At 44.8% G+C, this 19,063-nt stretch overlaps 1 protein-coding gene across 1 annotated transcript in view; it reads right to left on the bottom strand.

Annotated features, from left to right (window-relative positions):
• LOC142566734 (protein GPR107) overlaps positions 1-19,063 on the bottom strand; it is a 156,267-nt gene that overhangs the window by 98,095 nt on the left and 39,109 nt on the right. Inside the window, exon 4 of the mRNA XM_075677603.1 lies at positions 1,248-1,333. Within this exon, the coding sequence (XP_075533718.1) occupies positions 1,248-1,333 (86 nt within the window). The remainder of the gene's footprint in view (positions 1-1,247; positions 1,334-19,063) is intronic.

Below are 19,063 nucleotides of genomic sequence, written 5' to 3'. Positions count from 1 at the left end.
TTATACACATAGTTCAAGGCTTGGAAAATGCACACATCAGAATATTTTGCAACTCTCAAATGTTCCTGCTCTTACACTAATATTTAATAGTAATAACACCAAAAGATATTAGATGCTAATGTAATTCGCCCGTCGGTCAATCCTATGACGGCCTGCAAATAGAAGAAGTTGAAACAAGACAAGGGGCAGGGGGAGAAAAGAGAATAAAGAAGAAGTGTGATAGAACAAAATGGAGTCTGTGTTGGGAAGGTACTAAGTGCAGTTTTATTACACTTATTACGTGGTACATTGTTGAAAATAAAAGAGTTTACTAAGTCACAAAGCTGTCTGAAGCCAGAAGGATGAAATTTAGGCTAATCCATGTACTTCCCATAATTCCCATGCTGGTACAACCGCTCCAATTGCAGCTCCTGTAGACACTAGTGCCAGAGTTCTCTCTAGTAATTATTGAATGAAACTCTATGGCTTCAACCGCTTGACTTAAGCATCATTCGAAACTTGAAGGCCGAGCATTGATGGTGGCTTATTCAGCAGATTTTAATCAACACAAGGATTGGCAACAATGTCCCCATCAATGTCAGGCAGCCGGCCAAGATGGTGACAGTCACCAAAGGTGAAGGTCACCAAAGGTGAAGTAGACTCTAATCTAAGTGTACGTGCCAAAATTACGTTGATGTGACACAAACTGCAGTTGGTGGAAACAAAGGTATGTGTGAGTACCGCACATACAACTCCATAAATTGCATTTCACACTTTTGATTATATGTCTACTGTACCCTATGCTGTTCCATATTCTAAAAAATATACAGTTTAGTGAACTTTTATTTAAGCAAACTTTTTTGCTCGGTCCCTTGAAGTTCACTCAAGTGAGAGTTCACTGTAAACTTGTTTCCTTGTGTGCTGATTTCCATTGTTGTTTTTGTGATTATCTCTCTGATGTCTTACGAGAATAGAATTGGAGCATAAATAGCAGCTCTAGAATGTTGCAAAACTGTTTTATATGGGCACTGAGCAGTCGGCCATTTTTCACTGCACAGGGGCTTGTCATACTACGAAGTTGTGGCCCAGTGCACTGCCTGCCAAGATGAGGATTAAAAGGAATACTGTGCGCCCGAGAACTATGTGCTGAGCCCGGCACGATCTGACCTTTCACACTTGTTTCTTCATGCAGTACCTTTGCAAAAAAATGAAACAGCACAGACTAGCTCAGCCTTCGGTCTTTCTAAAGCTCCTCTAGGTAAGCTCACCTGTTTCCAGATGTGTCCAAGGCAAGCGTGAGCACGTACATGTCCTCCTTGACTTCATCCAGTGGGCAGCCTTCAATACGACCATCCTGAATGTGTGCAAGAAGAAAGAATTGAGGAAAACAAATAGCCAGTTGGCATGGAATGACTTGCAGGAAATTTGCCTGCAGCGCCAATCCACTGGAAGTCAAGTCTTGCAAGCTCAGTGTGGTGTCAGCTTGGTATAATTGGTTAGGCTTTGTACCCCAAACAGCATACAGGACATGGATGATGAGAAGACAACACAAGCATTTATGTCCCGCTATTACTGGCACACGCACTCTTGCACTATTCGTAGTGTGAATACTTTGCAAGAGCGTGCCAAATTAAATGTACAGAACTGGCAACCTGGCAACCTGAGTGGCACAAGATCATAGGTCGGCAAAATAAACAAAACTCACTCCGACTCACTCACGAAATACATATATTGTTTAGGAATCACTCGTACTCCGACTCATCAACATTCTACTCAGCCGGACTCACTCGGAATCAGACTCACCAAAATTCTACTCAGCCAGGCTCACTCATACTCAGAGATCTACAAAAATCAAACCCAGGCAGGCCCAATCTGAATCATGGACTTACAATCACTCAGGCTATTTGTACTCATGTAATTATGGCCAAAGTCATATTAAAGGAATAATGCAATCAGACACCATCCTATCTCAAGGAATTGCACACTTACATAACTCGAACTCACAGGTATGTAACTCAAGTGAATTATGAGCTCACTAAAAGGATCCCTCATACAGAGCAAGATCAGAGTTCGCTTCTTTCAAGTCCCATTCTCACTCACGTCTACAAACCTGAACTGCCACACACTCACTTGCACACTTTTCTGCTCACACTCACCAGTGTTTGCTGATAATTAAACCAGGGTGTCTAAAAGAAAAAAAAAATTTAAAAATACCCGTTCAGTTTGGGTTCATTGCGCTCTGATATCTTTCCGGTTCTGTTTGGGTTCTTATAAATAAAAAAAAACAGAGTCTCGCCTGAAAGACTAAGCATCAATTGTGATAGAAAATTAGCAGAACGCCATACGAAGTAAAGATAGTACTTTTATCGGCCGTATCAACGTGTAAACATACACTTGCTAACTAAATTAACCCTTTGAGGGTCGAATTATTTTGAAGAAAACTTTCCCAGGTGGTCAAATTACTTTATTGCGGATCTTGAATGTACAAGATGTATAAAGTCGGGAATAAATAGTAAAAAAAAATTAGGAACAGTATTTTGGTGTTGGCATCACTCCGAACTGCAAAATGTTCAATAGTATTTCCACGGCCGCTCGATCCAAAAGCACAAGGTGCGGCCCGCTGCGACGCACCTGAACGGCGTCTCGGGCCTAGTTCTCCGTGCGCCCGCTGCGGCGCCACCGCTCGGGGATGGCTGCTGATAGAGAGCGCCTTCACAGCTGCGTCGGCACGCGCGATCTCCACTCCAGTCAAGGCGTAAATAATGCGTTTTATATTTGGAAAATGCAGACAAAATCTTTTAAGTCGTCGATGGAAGTGCTGATTACGCCACAAACGCCAACAGATTGTCACATGGGTGGAAATCTGTTCTAGAATACGCCTGAACGCTATCCGTGACCGTTGCCCGTACGATGCACGACCGGTTGGTGCACTTCCACCGAGAGGTTCGGCTTGAAGCAATCTATCAGTACTTTTATTCACTTCTCGTGAACACGTACGCAAAGTAAAAACTTTACATAGGGAGAACTTGTACGGGTTTCCCAAGTAATTCAAACCAACTTAGATGAAATAAAAACGCTTATCATTGCAAATAATCATCAGTAGATTGTTTCTCATGAAAACGAAGCATATTGAGTGATGCTAGAGGTTATCTAAGGAGTGCGTCCCTTTTAACGAAGCTTCAAAAGGCCTCTGCTTCGAACATGCTCATGCCCTTTATTTGAGCACGCTTTCCGTAAAACACATTCCCGCAGAAATCTTTCATTGTGGCCACTTTCTTCGTACGACACGAAGTCTGCGCTGGCACGCGGCAGGGATCTGCTGTTGACTACGGTGTGTGGCATTTGGAATGCGAAAAAGTTGCTCGACAGCACTGCTGCGACCGCGAAGAGATGCCGGCTACAAGGTTTGACTTTTCACCATCGTTGCCTTTGTTGTTGCCGAAGTGCCAACTAGCAACAGTGATGAGGATGACAAGGAAAGCGACAGCATGGGTGATTCAGGCCCAACAGTGGCAGAAGCTACACGTTACGTCAGCCTCATGAATGCAATCGTCGCGACGAGAACAGCACCCAGCAATGAAAAATGCACCCCAGAACTTCTGCAGCACTACCACGCGCGTGCACGAATATGTAACGCCAACGAGGAATCTGCCATGTGAGTGCTTGCCGAGAAGAGGAGGCTGGCTGAAAAGCTGGCACGCAGCTTCAGTAAGTTTGAAGCCATTGTCGTCGTGCTAGGCTGCCGCGGCATCAAGCAAAAATAACACTTTTGTCACGCGAAGTGAATAAATACTGGATGTTTTTTTCCCCTTTCATCTCTCCGTGTTCCGTTTTCAACAGGTAAGTGGGCGATCTCATGCTATTCTGGTTCAAACAGTACTACCGTTTAGTACGTACTTTTTCCGAGCTCTGGCCAACTACGGTTCACCGAGGTTTAACTGCATTACAGAAACCCTTAACCTCAAGAAGTACTTCGATGAGTTCAGCAGAAGCAGTTATTGATAATCAAAGAACGCCTGTGATCCCCTTCACTGTGCTCCCGGTCCTCCTTCAATGCCTTGCACAGCGATGGCTACGGAGGAGTCGGGTGGTGCCCACAATGCTCCGCCTACTGAACACCACCGTGGCGTGCAGCTCAAATTTCATTTTGGATATTCACATATGCGCCACTACTTCCAATTTTGGTGCCTACAATGTGCCAAACTCAGAGGCTATCCCTCATGCTTATGGCCACAGTCTCATCCTTTTGCTGTGCTACAGTGTACTAGATAGCTACGCACAACTATTTGCACCGAGTGACATGAGTAGCACATTTCCTTTCACACTTATAGGACAGGATAGGATGGTTTATTTTGACACAAGATTTAAAGGCGCAATGTAGCATACAATGCACGGTCACTCAAATCAGCTAAAAAACACTTCTGCCAAGGAATGAAGTTAAACGAGACTTGATGCCACCTGACTGGACTTCATCCCTCCGCGCTCCACGCGGCACACAGGAGTATTATTATACTACAACCATTGTCAGTAAAGTTTTGAGACTGATTTATTTTCTTCTCTAGAAATGATTCCCCAAAACAAATGTTGGCGCGTATGTGTAGTGCCATCTTTTCGGGCTAACTTGAGCTACTTATGTTAATTGCTGTGGCAGCCGCTAGATGGCACTACATGTAGAAAAATATGTTGTCACTAGTCGTCTGCGCATTCTACTGTGAGTGAATGCGGAGAGATGGACATCCACCTCGAACAGCGTGTAAACATAAAATTCTGTGTGAAGCTTGGCAAGACAGCCACACAGACGCATGAGCTGCTTCACGACACTTATGGCAACAAGACATTATCACGGGTGCGAGTTTTCGAGTGGCACAAGAGGTTCGTTTTGGGAAGAACGTCGGTCGAAGACGACACAAGGCAGGGGCGCCCTGCAATCTCATGGAATGAAAACAACGTGGCTTAGATCAGGGAGATCGTACAGCAAGACCGCACCATTACAGTCCGCATGCTATCGGATGCTCTCGACATTAGTAAGACAACATGCCACCAAATTTTGCGTGAGAACTTGGGGAAACGAAAGCTGAATGCCAGACTTGTGCCGCACTCCCTCACACAGGACCAGAAGGACATGCGGACATCAGTGAGCGCTGATTTGCTCTCCGAGGCAGAGAAGGATGCTGCATTCGTCGACAGCATCATTGCTGAAGACAAAACATGGTGTTTTCAATACGATCCTCAAATAAAGAGGCAGAGTGCTGAATGGCAGTCCACAAGCTTTCCGGCGTCGAGAAAGGTGTGACGACAGAAGACCAAAACAAAGACAACGCTGATAGTTTTTCTGATGCCAGAGGTGTCATATACCACGAGTTCGTCCCACAAGGGCAGACGGCGAATCAGGAGTTTTATATCCGCGTGCCCCAACACATGCGTGATGCACTGCGACGCCGTCGCCCTGACTTATGGGCATCTGGACAATGGAGCCTTCTCCACAATAACGCAAGGCCGCACACTGCTCTCAGCATGACAAAATTTCTTGCCAAGCACAGAATTACTGTACTTCCTCCTCTGCCATACTCGCCTGACCTCTCCCCATGCGATTTTTTCCTGCTTCCTCGTGTGAAGAGAGCCCTAAAAGTCGCTGGATGGGGAGCGTGGAGGCCATTCAAAACGCCACGACAAAGGAGCTGACAGCCCTGCCAAAAGAAGCATTTTCCAACTGTTTCCAAGACCTCAAGAAGCGTTGGAAGCTGTGTACAGACTGCAAGGGAGACTATTTCGAAGGGGTGCTGCACAAATGATTTCAATGTTAAATGCATGTTTTTTTAATGGACTCAGTCTCGGAACTTTACAGACAAAAGTTATAGATAAGCATATATCCATACATATTAATAAAGGGGAAATGAGACATCTACCCAATTGTAGCAATTGCTACAAAGGAAGCCTCTATGGGTTCTTCGAAAGAAAAAACTTCGCAGCTGAAGAAAAATTTGTCCTGGTCCAGGACTCGAACCAGCGACCACCGCTTTTCCGGGGCAGGCTCTTGCCTTTGCTTCAGAGTTGTTGACGAGTTGTTGCCCTACCGTCTGCTAGCCGCCCGGTTAGCTCAAATGGTAGAGTGACTGCCCCGGAAAGGCAATGGTCCCGGGTTTGAGTACTGGACCAGGACGAATTTTTCTTCAACTGCAAAGCTTTTTGTTTCGAGGAACCTGTATGGGTTTCCTTTGTAGCAATAGCCACGATTGGGTGGATGTCTCATTTTCCCTATATTAATTACTTCCCTCCACCTTGCGGGTTTCTGCAGAACTATTACGTCATCCATACATTTATACATACACATACATATACACATATTAGGACTTTCAGACTGACTCTAACCAAATAAGTGAATTTTATTAGCACAACGTTTCACAGCCTGTTTGGCTCGTTCTTCAGGGGGGTATTCTTAGGAGGTGGCGGTGTGCATCTTTTAAAGGGTCTTTCGTAAAAATGAATGAATGTTTGTTGTTTAATTGCACAAGGGCCAAGTATGGCCAAAGAGCGCCATGCCTGTGGTAATGAGTTCACAGTGCAGTTATGAGTTCTATGAAGTTAGTGTGACGTGGCTGTAAAGGGGCCTTAAAGATAGTCGCTCGAAACTGCGTAAAATCTATACAATAAGACTATGGCAATGACATATGACATGTACGATGAAAATTAAGATGCATTTCAAAAGAATGATACGATGTATAAAATATATCAGATTCTAAAATTGGCTATGCCTCCTTAGAGCCCTTGAAACACAAGGGCCTGGAGGCATGTGCTATGCAAAACAATTATCGCAGCACCATCCTCCAGAACGAGAATGCTCTACCAATTTAATGGACTTATAACATGTAAGATTACATCATTTATGAAACCGAGGATTGCTTTCATGTTAAATAACGGTTTTTGGCCAAGAAACATAGCAGGGTGAAGGGGGACGTAAGAACGGTATGCCAGAGGAAAATTTCTCTTTCTCTCAGCTTCAGCCTCCTGATACTCCAGGAGGACGTGAAGGACGGTCAGTCTCTCACCACATCTGTCACAGGTTGGAGGGTCATTTCCAGTAAGTAGATAATTATGAGTGCCAAATGTGTGTCCTATTCCGAGACCACAGAATAGGACATCTGTTCGCAGTGATTTTGTTGCGGAGAGCCAACAACCTGACTGTCGCTTTATACAGTGCAGTTTATTATTTATTTCTGCGTCCCACATGCGTTGCCAGTAGTTTCGCAGTTTCTTAAGTAAGAAAGGCTTCAGATCTGTGACAGGGGCAGTAGCCGTAGAATTAATAGCTAGTAATGTGAGTGATGTGGCCATTTTGTCAGCTAGTACATTACCCTCGATGCCTCTATGGCCAGGTACCCAGCACATCATTACATGTCCATATGATAAATAAATACTGCAGAAGAGTGAGTAAAGTCAAATGAAAACAGAATTTGTAAACTTTTGTAAAGAAAACAGTGCTTTTACAAGACTGTGCGAGTCTGTGAATATTATTGCTCTGCCAAGTTTTAATTTATATGTTTTACTGCAGACAGTACAGCATAGGCTTCTGCAGTGAAGATACTTGTTAAGGGGTTCAATACGCCAGATTTAGAAAAATAGGGACCAACAGCAGCATAAGATACACCAGAATGTGATTTTGACACATCTGTGTAGAATTCGGAGCAGCAGTACTTCGACTGAAGTTCACGGAAACGCATAACGATTTCGAGGTCAAGAGCGTGCTTTGTGACTTCTACAAAGCTTACATCACAGTCTATCACCTGCCACTCCCAGGGCAGTAGCAGCTTAGCTGGAGGCATTAAGCGATGTTCAAGAATTGGGACATCCATCTCTTCGCTAAACTCTCTTACATGCAGTGACAAAGGTACCCTCATAGAGGGTCTATTACGAAAAGGTTTTTCACACGTCAAGTCGTTAGCAGTTGTGAAACACGGATGTTCCTTATTTGAGCGAACTTTAAGAAAATAGGTAAAGCTGATGTACATTCTCTGAAAATGGAGTGACTACTCATCTGACTCGGCGTATAGACTTTCAACAGGGCTTGTACTAAATGCGCCAGTGGCCAGGCGGATACCCAGATGGTGAACGGGGTCTAACATCTATAGCACGCTCGGGGTGGCAGACTGATATACTACGGCACCATAGTCCAGTCGTAATTGAACAAGGCTCCTGTAAAGATTAAACAAACACTTTCTGTCGCTACCCCATGTTGATTGGGATAGGTTTTTTAGTAAGTTTATTGTTTTTAGTATATATATTTAGTATATATATTTAGTTTTTTTTTGCATATCTTATGTGTGGAATGAAAGTAAGCCTGGAGTTGAGTATAACACCTAGGAATTTGTGTTCTTTGTTCAGAGCTATTTGTTGTCCACACAGTTCTAAGCAAGGATCCAGAACCAGGCCTCTCTTTCTTGTAAAAACAACACAAGAACTTTTGTTAGGATTGATTTTAAATCCATTTTTCTCTGCCCACTTTGACACTTTGTTCAAGCCATGCTGTACCTGTCTCTCGCACACTGCGAGGTTTCAGGGTTTGAAACCTATTTGAATGTCGTCCACATAGACGGAATAAAAAATGGCCGGTGGTAATGAAGCATGAAGTGTTGTCATCTTTACAATAAAGAGTGTGCAGCTGAGCACGCCTCCCTGGGGTACACCAGTTTCCTGTATAAAAGGACATGACAGTACATTGCCGACTTTCACCCGGAAGGTACGATTGGACAAATAGCTTTCTATTAGGTTTAGCATATTGCCATGAATGCTGATTTCTGACAAGTTTCTCAAGGTTCTTAGCGCCATGTTGTGTCATACGCCTTCTCCATGTCGAGGATTATGGATAAGAAAAAATGTTTGTGTACAAATGCGTCACGGATATATCCTTCAATACGTACTAGATGATAAGTTGTGGACCGCCCTTCTCTGAAGCCACATTGATAGGGATCAAGCATTTTGCTCAGTTCAAGGAAATGGATGAGTCGCCGATTAATCACTTTTTCAAATACCTTACAAAGGCAACTTGTGAGGGCTATCGGGTGGTAACTTGCCACAGGGGAAGGGTCTTTGCCTTGTTTCAAAACAAGGACCCCAATGGCTTCTTTTCATGCGGTTGGAAGGTATCAGACAGCCCAAATTGGGTTGAAAGGTGCGAGTAGTGTAACTTGCGTGTCATTGTTTAAGTTTTTGATCATTTCATACATGATTCTGTCAGATCCCGGTGAAGAGCTCTTGCATGCGATCAAGGCAGCTCTCAACTCGGCAATACTAACAGGACGGTTGTACAGTTCATTCTGTCGGCATTTTCTTATGAATGACTTACATTCTCCTATTTGTTTATATTTGAGAAAGGATTGTGAATAATGGGTTGGAACTTGACACTCTCTCAAAGTGCTCCCCAAGTGAGTCTGCCTGGTCTTGCAGGGTATCGCCTTGTGTGTTTACCAAAAGGAGTGAATATGTTTGTCGTCCTCTAATCCTATTAACCCTGTTCCAGACTTTGGCCTCATCTGTATACGAGTTGATACCTGATAAAAACTTCTGCCAACTTTCTCTTCTGGCCTGTCGGCGGGTTCTCCTGCCTTGGGACTTTACTTTTTGAAAGTTTACAAGATTCTCTGCAGTGGGCGAAGCGCGTAGCAACCCCCACGCTTTGTTCTGTTTTTTACGAGCGATCCTACAATCATCGTTCCACCACGGGACACACCGTTTGCATGCCAAGCCACTTACTTCAGATATGCATTTAGATGCGGCATCTATTATGAAGGCTGTAAAATACTCCACAGCAGCATCAACTCCTAACGAAGACAATAATAATAATAATATTTGGGGTTTTACGTGCCAAAACCACTTTCTGATTATGAGGCACGCCGTAGTGGAGGACTCCGGAAATTTTGACCGCCTGGGGTTCTTTAACGTGCACCTAAATCTAAGCACACGGGTGTTTTCGCATTTCGCCCCCATCGAAATGCGGCCGCCGTGGCCGGGATTCGATCCCGCGACCTCGTGCTCAGAAGCCCAATAACGAAGACATGTCAGCCCATGAGATACTAGTAAGAGTTCAGAATTTCTCTCAATTGGCTGCGTCAACCTTCCACCTAGGAGCCTGTGGTGGATATCCGTTTTCTTTAGGTGTTCTTGGCAGTATGGGGAAGTGGTCGCTTCCGTAAGGATTGTTGGTAACTTCCCATTCAAGTTCAGGCAGTATAGACAGGGAAGCTAGCCTAAGATAAATTGAAGAAAAGGTTCTGTTTGCAAAACAGTAATATGTGGGTTCCTTCTTATTCAGCAGAAATGCACCGGAAGAAAAAAGGAACTGTTCAACAAGACGACCTCGTGCATCTATACGAGTCGCCCCACAGGTAGCTGTGTGCATTGAAATTGCCAAGAACAACATAAGGTTCTGGTAATTCATCTATAAAGGACTGAAATTCATGTTTGTTTAATTGGTAATGTGGGGGTATGTAAAGCGAGCAAATGGTGAGGAGTTTGTTTAGGAGAACAACTCGAACCACCACTGGCGTTTGTAGCTGTAAACGTTGACACGCTATGCTTTTGCGTATTACAATGGCAACGCCGCCCGATAATGCGACAGCATCATCGCAATCTTTGCGAAACATAACATAATGTTGGAGAAAGTTTCGTGTTTCGATTTTAAGTGTTTTCTGTAAACACAGCACTTTTTGATTCTAAGAGCACAAGGATTCTAAGCACAAGGTTTCTAAGAAGACTTCTGATGTTCCATTGAATAAATTGTGTATCTATATCGAAAGTAAATTGGTGCTGTATGTACAGAAACAGAAGTAGTGCCTTAGATTACAGAGCTCTTTGGAGGCCCTGTAAATCGGGTTTTGTCCTTTCTGGAACATTTGAGGGAGCCTCGCTGCTCCTTAGGCGCTTGGTGCACTGTGAGGATGGGTGTAGTGTCCATTGCCTCTTGTGAAGCGCCGGACATGGGCTGTTGCGAGCGAGAAGTTACCCGTGATAGTCCTGCCTCTGACGGCAAGACCCCTGCGCCCACCAGCCCGGAGGTCGATGGGGCTGCCTTTGGGTCTGAGCTGTGCTGGCTGTTGCCAGCGCTGGAAGGGGCCGGGGAAGTTGAGGCAGCCTTGACTGCGCCCACCTTCGGGGCCGCTATCGGTCCTACGAGATCACTCACTGCCTGTAGTGCAGGTTCCTGCAGATAACTTTTGTGGGGCCAGCAACTCAAGGGTAGCCTGGCCTGTTCGCTGGTTGGGTGGAGCAGGCTTACCTACTACCACCCTGGGGGCAGGAGCCAAAGGTACCTGCTCGCTGCGCGCGGGTTGGGCACTTGGCATTGGCCGCAGCGACGCTGCCTCCCAACGCGCCACATCAGCATAAGGTGTGCTGTGGAACGGTGAGCACCTCTTACGGGCTTCCTTAAACGAAATATTTTCTGTGACTTTGAGGGTGATTATATCTTTTTCTTTCTTCCAGTTCGGGCAGGAGCGTGAGTAGGCTGGATGGTCACCACTGCAGTTCATACAGTGAGGTGTGCCACTACAGTTGTCGGAGGGGTGGCCCTGGACTCCACACACTAAACAAGTTATTCGATCATGGCAGCTCTGCGAGCCATGGCCGAACCTTTGGCATTGGAAAAACCGTCTAGGGCAGGGGATACTATATGGTCGGACAGTTAGCTTAATGTATCCTGTTTCAATGGTTTCCGGCAAAACGCTAGATGCAAATGTTAGGACAAGGTGTTTGATGGGGATTTCTTTGTTGTCCCGTTTAAGGATAATACGCTTTACATTGGTTACATTTTGATCTTTCCACCCTTCCAGGAGTTCAGCTTCTGTCAAATCCTGGAGGTCTGCCTCTGACACGACTCTGCGTGAGCTATTCATTGATCGGTGTGGTGTAATAGAAATTGGTATGTAACCAAATGTCACAAGACTGCCTAGCTTCACGTACTGGTGTTTCTGAGAGAAGGGATCTCAAGAAGAAAGTCTCCGCTAGCCATTTTCGTCACTTTATAACCTGACCCTAAGGCTTCGGTCAAAGATTTTGCAACTATGAATTGTGAAATGAATCTGGCCTGTTTTTCAGAGTTCTCACTGTGTACAACATGGTATTTCAGATAGGTCTCTTTTGTTCGGTTGAAGCATATATGCTTAGGTCATCGGTGCGTCCCCTCTTCTGAGGGTGACGATAAAGCATGCGGGGAAATGTTAGTGTTCCCATAGTACTTCGGTTTCTTTTCGGCAGCAATGGTGGCCACCCACCACGGAGCCCAACTTGGGGACGCTGCAGCACTTAAAGCGTAAGGCTGCAGGCGCCAACCGTACATTGCCACTATAACCTAATATATTATACCCAAGGGAGGGCACATACACAAGGTTAACCCTAGTCGCCTGGGAAAATTGGGAAGTGATGGAAGAGATGATAGGACAGTAAAAGAAAGAAGATAGGAAAGAAAAAGATTGAAGAAGGGGACATGAAAAGGCGACTGCCGATTTCCCCCAGGTGGGTCAGCCTGGAGGTGCCGTCAACGTGAAGCAGAGGCCAAAGAGGTGTGTTGCCTCGGCTGGGAGCCCTTAACGGTCCAAACACTCGCCATCAGCTCAACCCCCAGAATCCCCCTTTCCCCGTACATGGCTAAGCTGTGCACAGCTACACGCGGGAGAGTCCAACCTACGTGTGCTCGGGTACGTGGTGTTGCAACGCACAAAATGCCTGCTAAAGCAGACGCCCCTGCGGGGAGTAAAAAGGAAGGGAGAGTACAGAAGGTGAGGGGCCACTTACATCCAGGAGTGGGGGGGAAGATAGCTAGATAGATAAAACTTTATTAAAAGAACAATCAGAAGAATCGCTAACGGTCGGGGTCCCAGGGCTCCGCTGGCTCTTGCCATCCTCTCAGTTCCCTGTATCAGCTTGAGCTGGTCGTCGAGGGCCAGGCTGGACAACAGTGCCTCCCATTGCTCCCTCGTGCTGTTCATGTCGGGGTGTTCTATGTTGTAGTGTGCACTCCCATGTAATGTGGTATGGGGTTGGTGTGGCCCCGAACCACAGGCATTCGTCCCTGTAGGCTGTAGGGTGTATACAATGTAATATTTGTAGGTTCGTGTAAGTGCCTGTCTGGAGCCTACGCCAGGCAGCGGCATCCTCTGGCTTTAGATTTCGAGGTGGTGGTGGATATCGCAAGCGACTCCCTCTGTGGTAGTTTACGATGGCTGAATACTCGAGGTCGACAGGGTCCGGGTCTTCTGCAGCAGGCGTGACGAGTGCTCGGTCATGCACGAATCTTCGAGCTGCTCTGCATGCCTGCAGGTTGCCGATGATGCCAGTGTGGCCTGGTATCCAGATGATGGTTCAGGCGATGATGCCCTGTGGACTTGTGCAGCAGGTCTTCCAATTCTTCCCTGTAGGAAGTTGCGGCAGACCTGCGGCAGGATCGTCAGTGGTTTGTTTGCATGTTGGCCTTTGCAGATGGCTAAAGCGATGGCCAGCTCTTCGGCTTACGTGATTATGCAGGGGCAGGTCGATGCAGCGGAGGTAATGTGGCCTCGGTGGTCGCATACCACTGCCACTGCGCCCTTGTTGTTCGTCCATACATGCCGGCGTCCGTAAAACGGGCTGTAGAATGCTTTCTGCATGTACTGGGCCCTTGCTCTCCTCCTGCCAGAGTGTAGTTTAAGGTCCATGTTGTGTGGTATCGGGGCAACGTGATATCTGTCCTGGACGTGACGAGGTATCAAGCAGGTTTCTTGGGTTCGTGTTGTTATAGCTTGAAAACCCAAGCTTTTTAGGATCTGCCGGCCCATGCGAGTCCGCACAAGTCTCTGTTGTTGCGAGACGTAAAAGGGCTTCCGTGAGTTTGCTGAGGGTGTTGTGCAACCCTAGTGCCAATAATTTTTCAGTCGATGTACTCATCGGCAGGCAGAGAGCGGTCTTGAAAGCCATCCACAAAAGTGTGTCGGCCTGCTTCGTCTCAGACTGTGTGAGATGGTAGTAGGGCAGGCTGTATGTGATTCTGCTCACCACCAGGCTTCTGACCAGTCGGAGGGTGTCCCTTTCCTTCATGCCTCTGTTCTTGGATGTTACGCGGGAGATCATGCATGATATCGCCTTGACACTGGTTTTGAGGAGTGTAAGGGTGTGTTTGGCCCGCTGGTTGGACTGCAGCCACATGCCCAGCACCCTGAGCAATGACTTCTCTGGTATGAGGCCCCCATTGAGGTGTACCTCGAGTTTTCTTGTTGGGTCTATGGGGTCTGTGTGGTTACCCCGGCCTCGCCAGACTAGTAGGAGCTCAGATTTCTCAGGGGAGCATTGTAGTTTCCGTTGGCAGACGTATTCTTGGATGAGATTTGCTGCAGTTTGCAGCCGTTGTTCTTTTTCAACGAGGGACCCTGTTGTAGTCCACAGTGTTATGTTGTTTGCGTAGATTAAGTGCCGAAGACCTGCTACGTCCTGCAGTTTGCTTGGGAGACCGATCATGGTGACGTTGAACAGCATGGGTGAGATGACAGCACCTTGTGGTGTGCCCTTGTTGGGAGGGTGGTACACTGGAGTCTGGATCTCTCCCATCTTCAGCTCTGCCGTGCGATGGCTCAGGAAGCTCTGAACATACTTGTACGTTCGCTCGCCGCAGTTGGTGTTGGCCAGCCCATCTAGGATTCCTTGGTGGCTGACGTTGTTGAAAGCACCCTTGATGTCGATTGCTAGGAGGATGTGTCCGCCGGGGAGGGGGGGATGGCTGCAGCAGTGCTGGTCGGCTGGGATGACCGATGCTGGGGGAGCTTGACCCATGAGTGCCGTTGATGGGAGAAGGGGGGGGGGGAGTCGGACAGGGGGGAGCAGAGACGTTTTGGTGTTGGTGACCTCGAGCAGGAATCTACCTAGCTGGGAATATCGTCATGTCGCCAACGCAATCAATATACACCGAGGGTAGGTTGCCCTTCACGCAGTTTATGTTATCCCCCTGTATTTCGAACGTGTCATGACTCCAGTAGTAGTCTTTTTCGCGAGTTCGTCTGTTTGAGGGATTTGGGTTTCTTGGAAGGCAATTTTGTAGTCGGCGTCTTCAGAATGTTCAGCGACGGCGCTACGTATTCGGTTGAATGTTCTGACGTCATTCTCGTGTTGCGTGATTCTTTCTTTTAGATTTTTGGTCTCCCCTATGTACGACGCTGGACAGTGGGTACAGCTGATTTTGTAGATGATGCCTTGAGCTTTTTCTTTTGGTGGACAACATTTTGGTTTAGGTAGGAGGATACTGAAAGTGTTTTATCGGTTTGTGCGCAACTTTGAGGCCTTCTTTTTTTAATATTTGGCTGAGAGCTTCGCTGGTACCTTTGATGTATGGGATGGACACTCGTTTCCGGGGGTAGAGGAGACATCAACTGTTGAAGGTCTCGTAGTTTGTTTCTTCTTTTATGTTGTCTCGTTGTTTTTTGAATAAAGTCCTCTATGTAGCCATTCTTACACAGAGGACGTTATCTTACAGGCAGTTACCTGTGGGGGACATGGGTTGCTGAGATAACTGTTATTTCTTGATCAAATGTGATAAAACTGAATATGCTCATTCAGTGTTTCGTGTTTATCTTAAATATCTAATTATATTTTTCATATACATAGTAAATGCCGAGATAATTAATAATTACCTTCTATTGTTTGTTGAAAAAATTAAAATTTACCTGCTAAAGGGAAAGTTGCAAACAACATATAGTTTGATACTGGAGTGCATAAGGATATCAACGCTGGAAACAGATTCGAAATTGAACAATTATTTGTCATATTACAGCCCATTGAAGTTCTGTGTTCACAGTATCAATAATAAGAGCAAATATAAATGTAAATAAAAAATTTTGAGTTGAAAATAAGAAATCTGCTCTCAGCGTTACATTCTCAATATATTTAGCTTTGTGCTGCTAGAAATAATAGCTCTAGCTGTCTTAGATCCAAAGATATCGATACAACAAATAAGCAAATTGACCAAAAACCATGTTTTGAAAAAATAAGAAAGAAGAAAAACGTTGCTCAGTGCAATGCCGAGGCATTCCTATTTACATATTTGCATTCAGAATCGCCTCGTAAGAGTTGTGGTAATCTGCTTGCAGCACTTCAAGCTTAATGCATTTAGCTTTATATTATATATATATATATATATATATATATATTTATAAAGAAATTACAGGTGTATTAATGTTACCACAAACAGGCAAGCGATAAGTTTGTGCTGAGAAACAGAGACAGCTTGATTTATTCAGAAATATAATGAAGTATTTACAGGTTACCAGTTAACAGGCTAGTATGCCCCAGCATGTATGCCCTAGTGTGAAACGTTTGTCATCGAAAAAAAAAAAAAAAAGTGTTTGCCGATTACCGGTGCTCTGCATTTCACGCGCAGCGAGATTGTTCACGAGGAATGGGTTGCACATTTGGTCGACGCAGCACCACCGTAGATCGGGCACGAGATGAATATCTTTAATTGCCAAAAAAATAATAATAATTCATTTAATGCTGTTTGCCAATTACCGGTGCTCCACATTTCGTGCACAGCGAGAGTTCACGAGAAACAAAGTGCACGTTTGGCTGCCGCTTTCGCGTGGCAAACTCCGCGCCGACGCAGCATCGCCGCAGATTGCACACGACATGACTATCTTTTTGGGGAGACCGCAGTCATGTTCACCTTTGCCCGCTGCCGCACCACAACTTGCATTTTAAACAAGATGGCAGAGCAATTATAGAATCGTGGCTTACAATAATAAAGCACATCTACACTCAAACAAACGTACACCCTTTGGGGTGTATATTTGCCACACAACAATAATCGTCCTCTGTCTTGCTTGCATTTCCTTCTTTGAAAACGCTGCGCTCACTACTTTCCTGTCGAGAAAGCTCTGTCATGCTGATAATGGGCATGCCATTCGTGACTTGGAAGTACCGGACTCGCCACGTTAAAGAAAGGAAATGCGGACAAGATACATGACGATTATTTTGTGTGGCAAAAGGGTCTAATTTTTCTTAAGAGTGTACCACGCATCCAAGCCAGCCGTGGTCCGAATCATTGGGGCAGTGCTGGATGGCTGCATGAACACCCGCCGCTGCCAAAAGTCTGCACGTTCATCACTAAAAGTACTGCTCGCCAACACGATATAAAACGCCATTACAACGAAAATATAGGTCCAAGATGCGTGAAAATTTCTGAGATAATGCATCAGACACTGTAGAATCCAAAAATAATGTTTTCAAAAAAGTTATTTTTCCGCAATTTTGCAGTCTCTTGTCACCTCTTAAGTTCGTTGAGAAGCGTTCTCTTTTCTTTCTTTTGATCTGATTAAAATAAGGAATGAGTTTCAGCTCTCTTGAAGATTTATCTCTAATGTACACATATATATGTTTACATTAGAGATGCACATATGCATAACCATACACATATAGAAAGACACAACAAAAATACATAAAATGCTAAACATAACACAAGCCAGAATTTGCTCAGTTTCAAACTTCCAAGATACAAACATTTGGTTGAACTACGTATTTGACATACTTACACAAGGAAAGACATACAATGGACATTTGCTACTAGAAAGTGAGCAAGAGTGACAAGAACAGAATGAGCTATTGTTTAAATAAGAGAAATCTATTTAGTGTCTTTTTATATGACGAATGGATTTACAACTGTAGGCTGTTTCGATTGTCTCTGGGTGTACGTTCAATAGTTCTACAGCTTGATGTATATGTAGTTCTAGTTCTTCTCTGTATGTAACCTGCGTGCCTCAATTTATAACCACACTCTGGACATCTGTAGGTTTCCAAAAAGGCTGAATTGTCATCTTTTATGTTTTTAAATATACATGTTGCATGACGTTCATGGAATGCTTGATATAAAGTCAGAATTTTGTTGCTTAGAAAATAAGATTGGGTGTGATCATGGTAACCTAAAATTTTCTATAAGTTTCATGGCCTTCTTCTGGAGAAAGAGGAGCGGTTCAAAATTACCCGTGCCAGTGGTGCCCCAAACTAAAATACAGTAGCTTAATCTAGAGAAAGACATGGTGTAATACAATTGGCACTTGAACCATTTATGAAGCAATGTTCTTACTTTATTCGAAAGGCCTATTGTTCTTGATAAGTTATCTCTTAGGTGAGTTATCTGCATAGGCAAATTTAGGTGCTCATCAAAGTATACCCCTAAAAACTTATGCAAACTAACTCGTTCGATTCTGTCGCCTCGGAAAGCCAGCTTTGTGGTAGTGTCAGTTACTTTATTCTTAGCCCTAAATATCATACATTTCGTCTTATCAACATTAAGATTTAGCAAGTTCTCAGAAAGCCACATGGATAGTTAAGTAAGCCCCACATTTGCCATGTCTATTACACCTGCGAGATAAGCAGCATTAAAAAACACATCAGTGTCATCTACAAAGAGCACAGTATGAGGTGTGTTGGGTATTAGAATGAGGTCATTGACATAGACCAGAAAGAGAAGAGGGCCTAATATTGATCCTTGTGGCACTCCATATATTAAGAGATTCATTTTTGATGCTGTATTTCCCAAGCTAACAAACTGCATACAATTTGGCAAGTAGGCTTTAACTAGGTCGAGTGGAATGTCACGAATGCCATGCACCTGCAATTTGACTAGCAGACTATCATGTTTTACTGAATCAAATGCCTTCCGCAAATCAAGAAATAGGCCAACTGTGCACTTATTATTTTTGAAGTTGCGAATAATTCCGTCTTTGGTGCATTCAAGTGTGTCTGCAGCCAATTTGCCTTTTTGAAAGCTGAACTGATGTGTTGTAATAAGGCCTTTCTCTTGAAAAAAATAGGACAACTTGATAGGAATAAAATGTTCTGCAATTTTTTTTAAAAACAGGAAAAACAGATATGGATTGACAGTTACTTAAAACATTTTGATCCACTCCTTTAGGTACCACACGGACATGTGCTATCCCCACTTTTTAAAGCGAAAGCTTTACTAAGTGCGTCGAGGCGAGTTTCGCTGTCGCCAGCAATTTGACCTTTATTTGACCGCAGCTACCCCGTAGCTTTGGCAACGCATCCCGTGACTTGCCGTGCCGAGCTCCGCCGCCAC

This window comes from Dermacentor variabilis, unplaced genomic scaffold (assembly GCF_050947875.1).
Source record: "Dermacentor variabilis isolate Ectoservices unplaced genomic scaffold, ASM5094787v1 scaffold_13, whole genome shotgun sequence".
Lineage (NCBI taxonomy): Eukaryota > Metazoa > Arthropoda > Arachnida > Ixodida > Ixodidae > Dermacentor > Dermacentor variabilis.
This window is presented reverse-complemented; position numbering and strand designations above follow the sequence as displayed.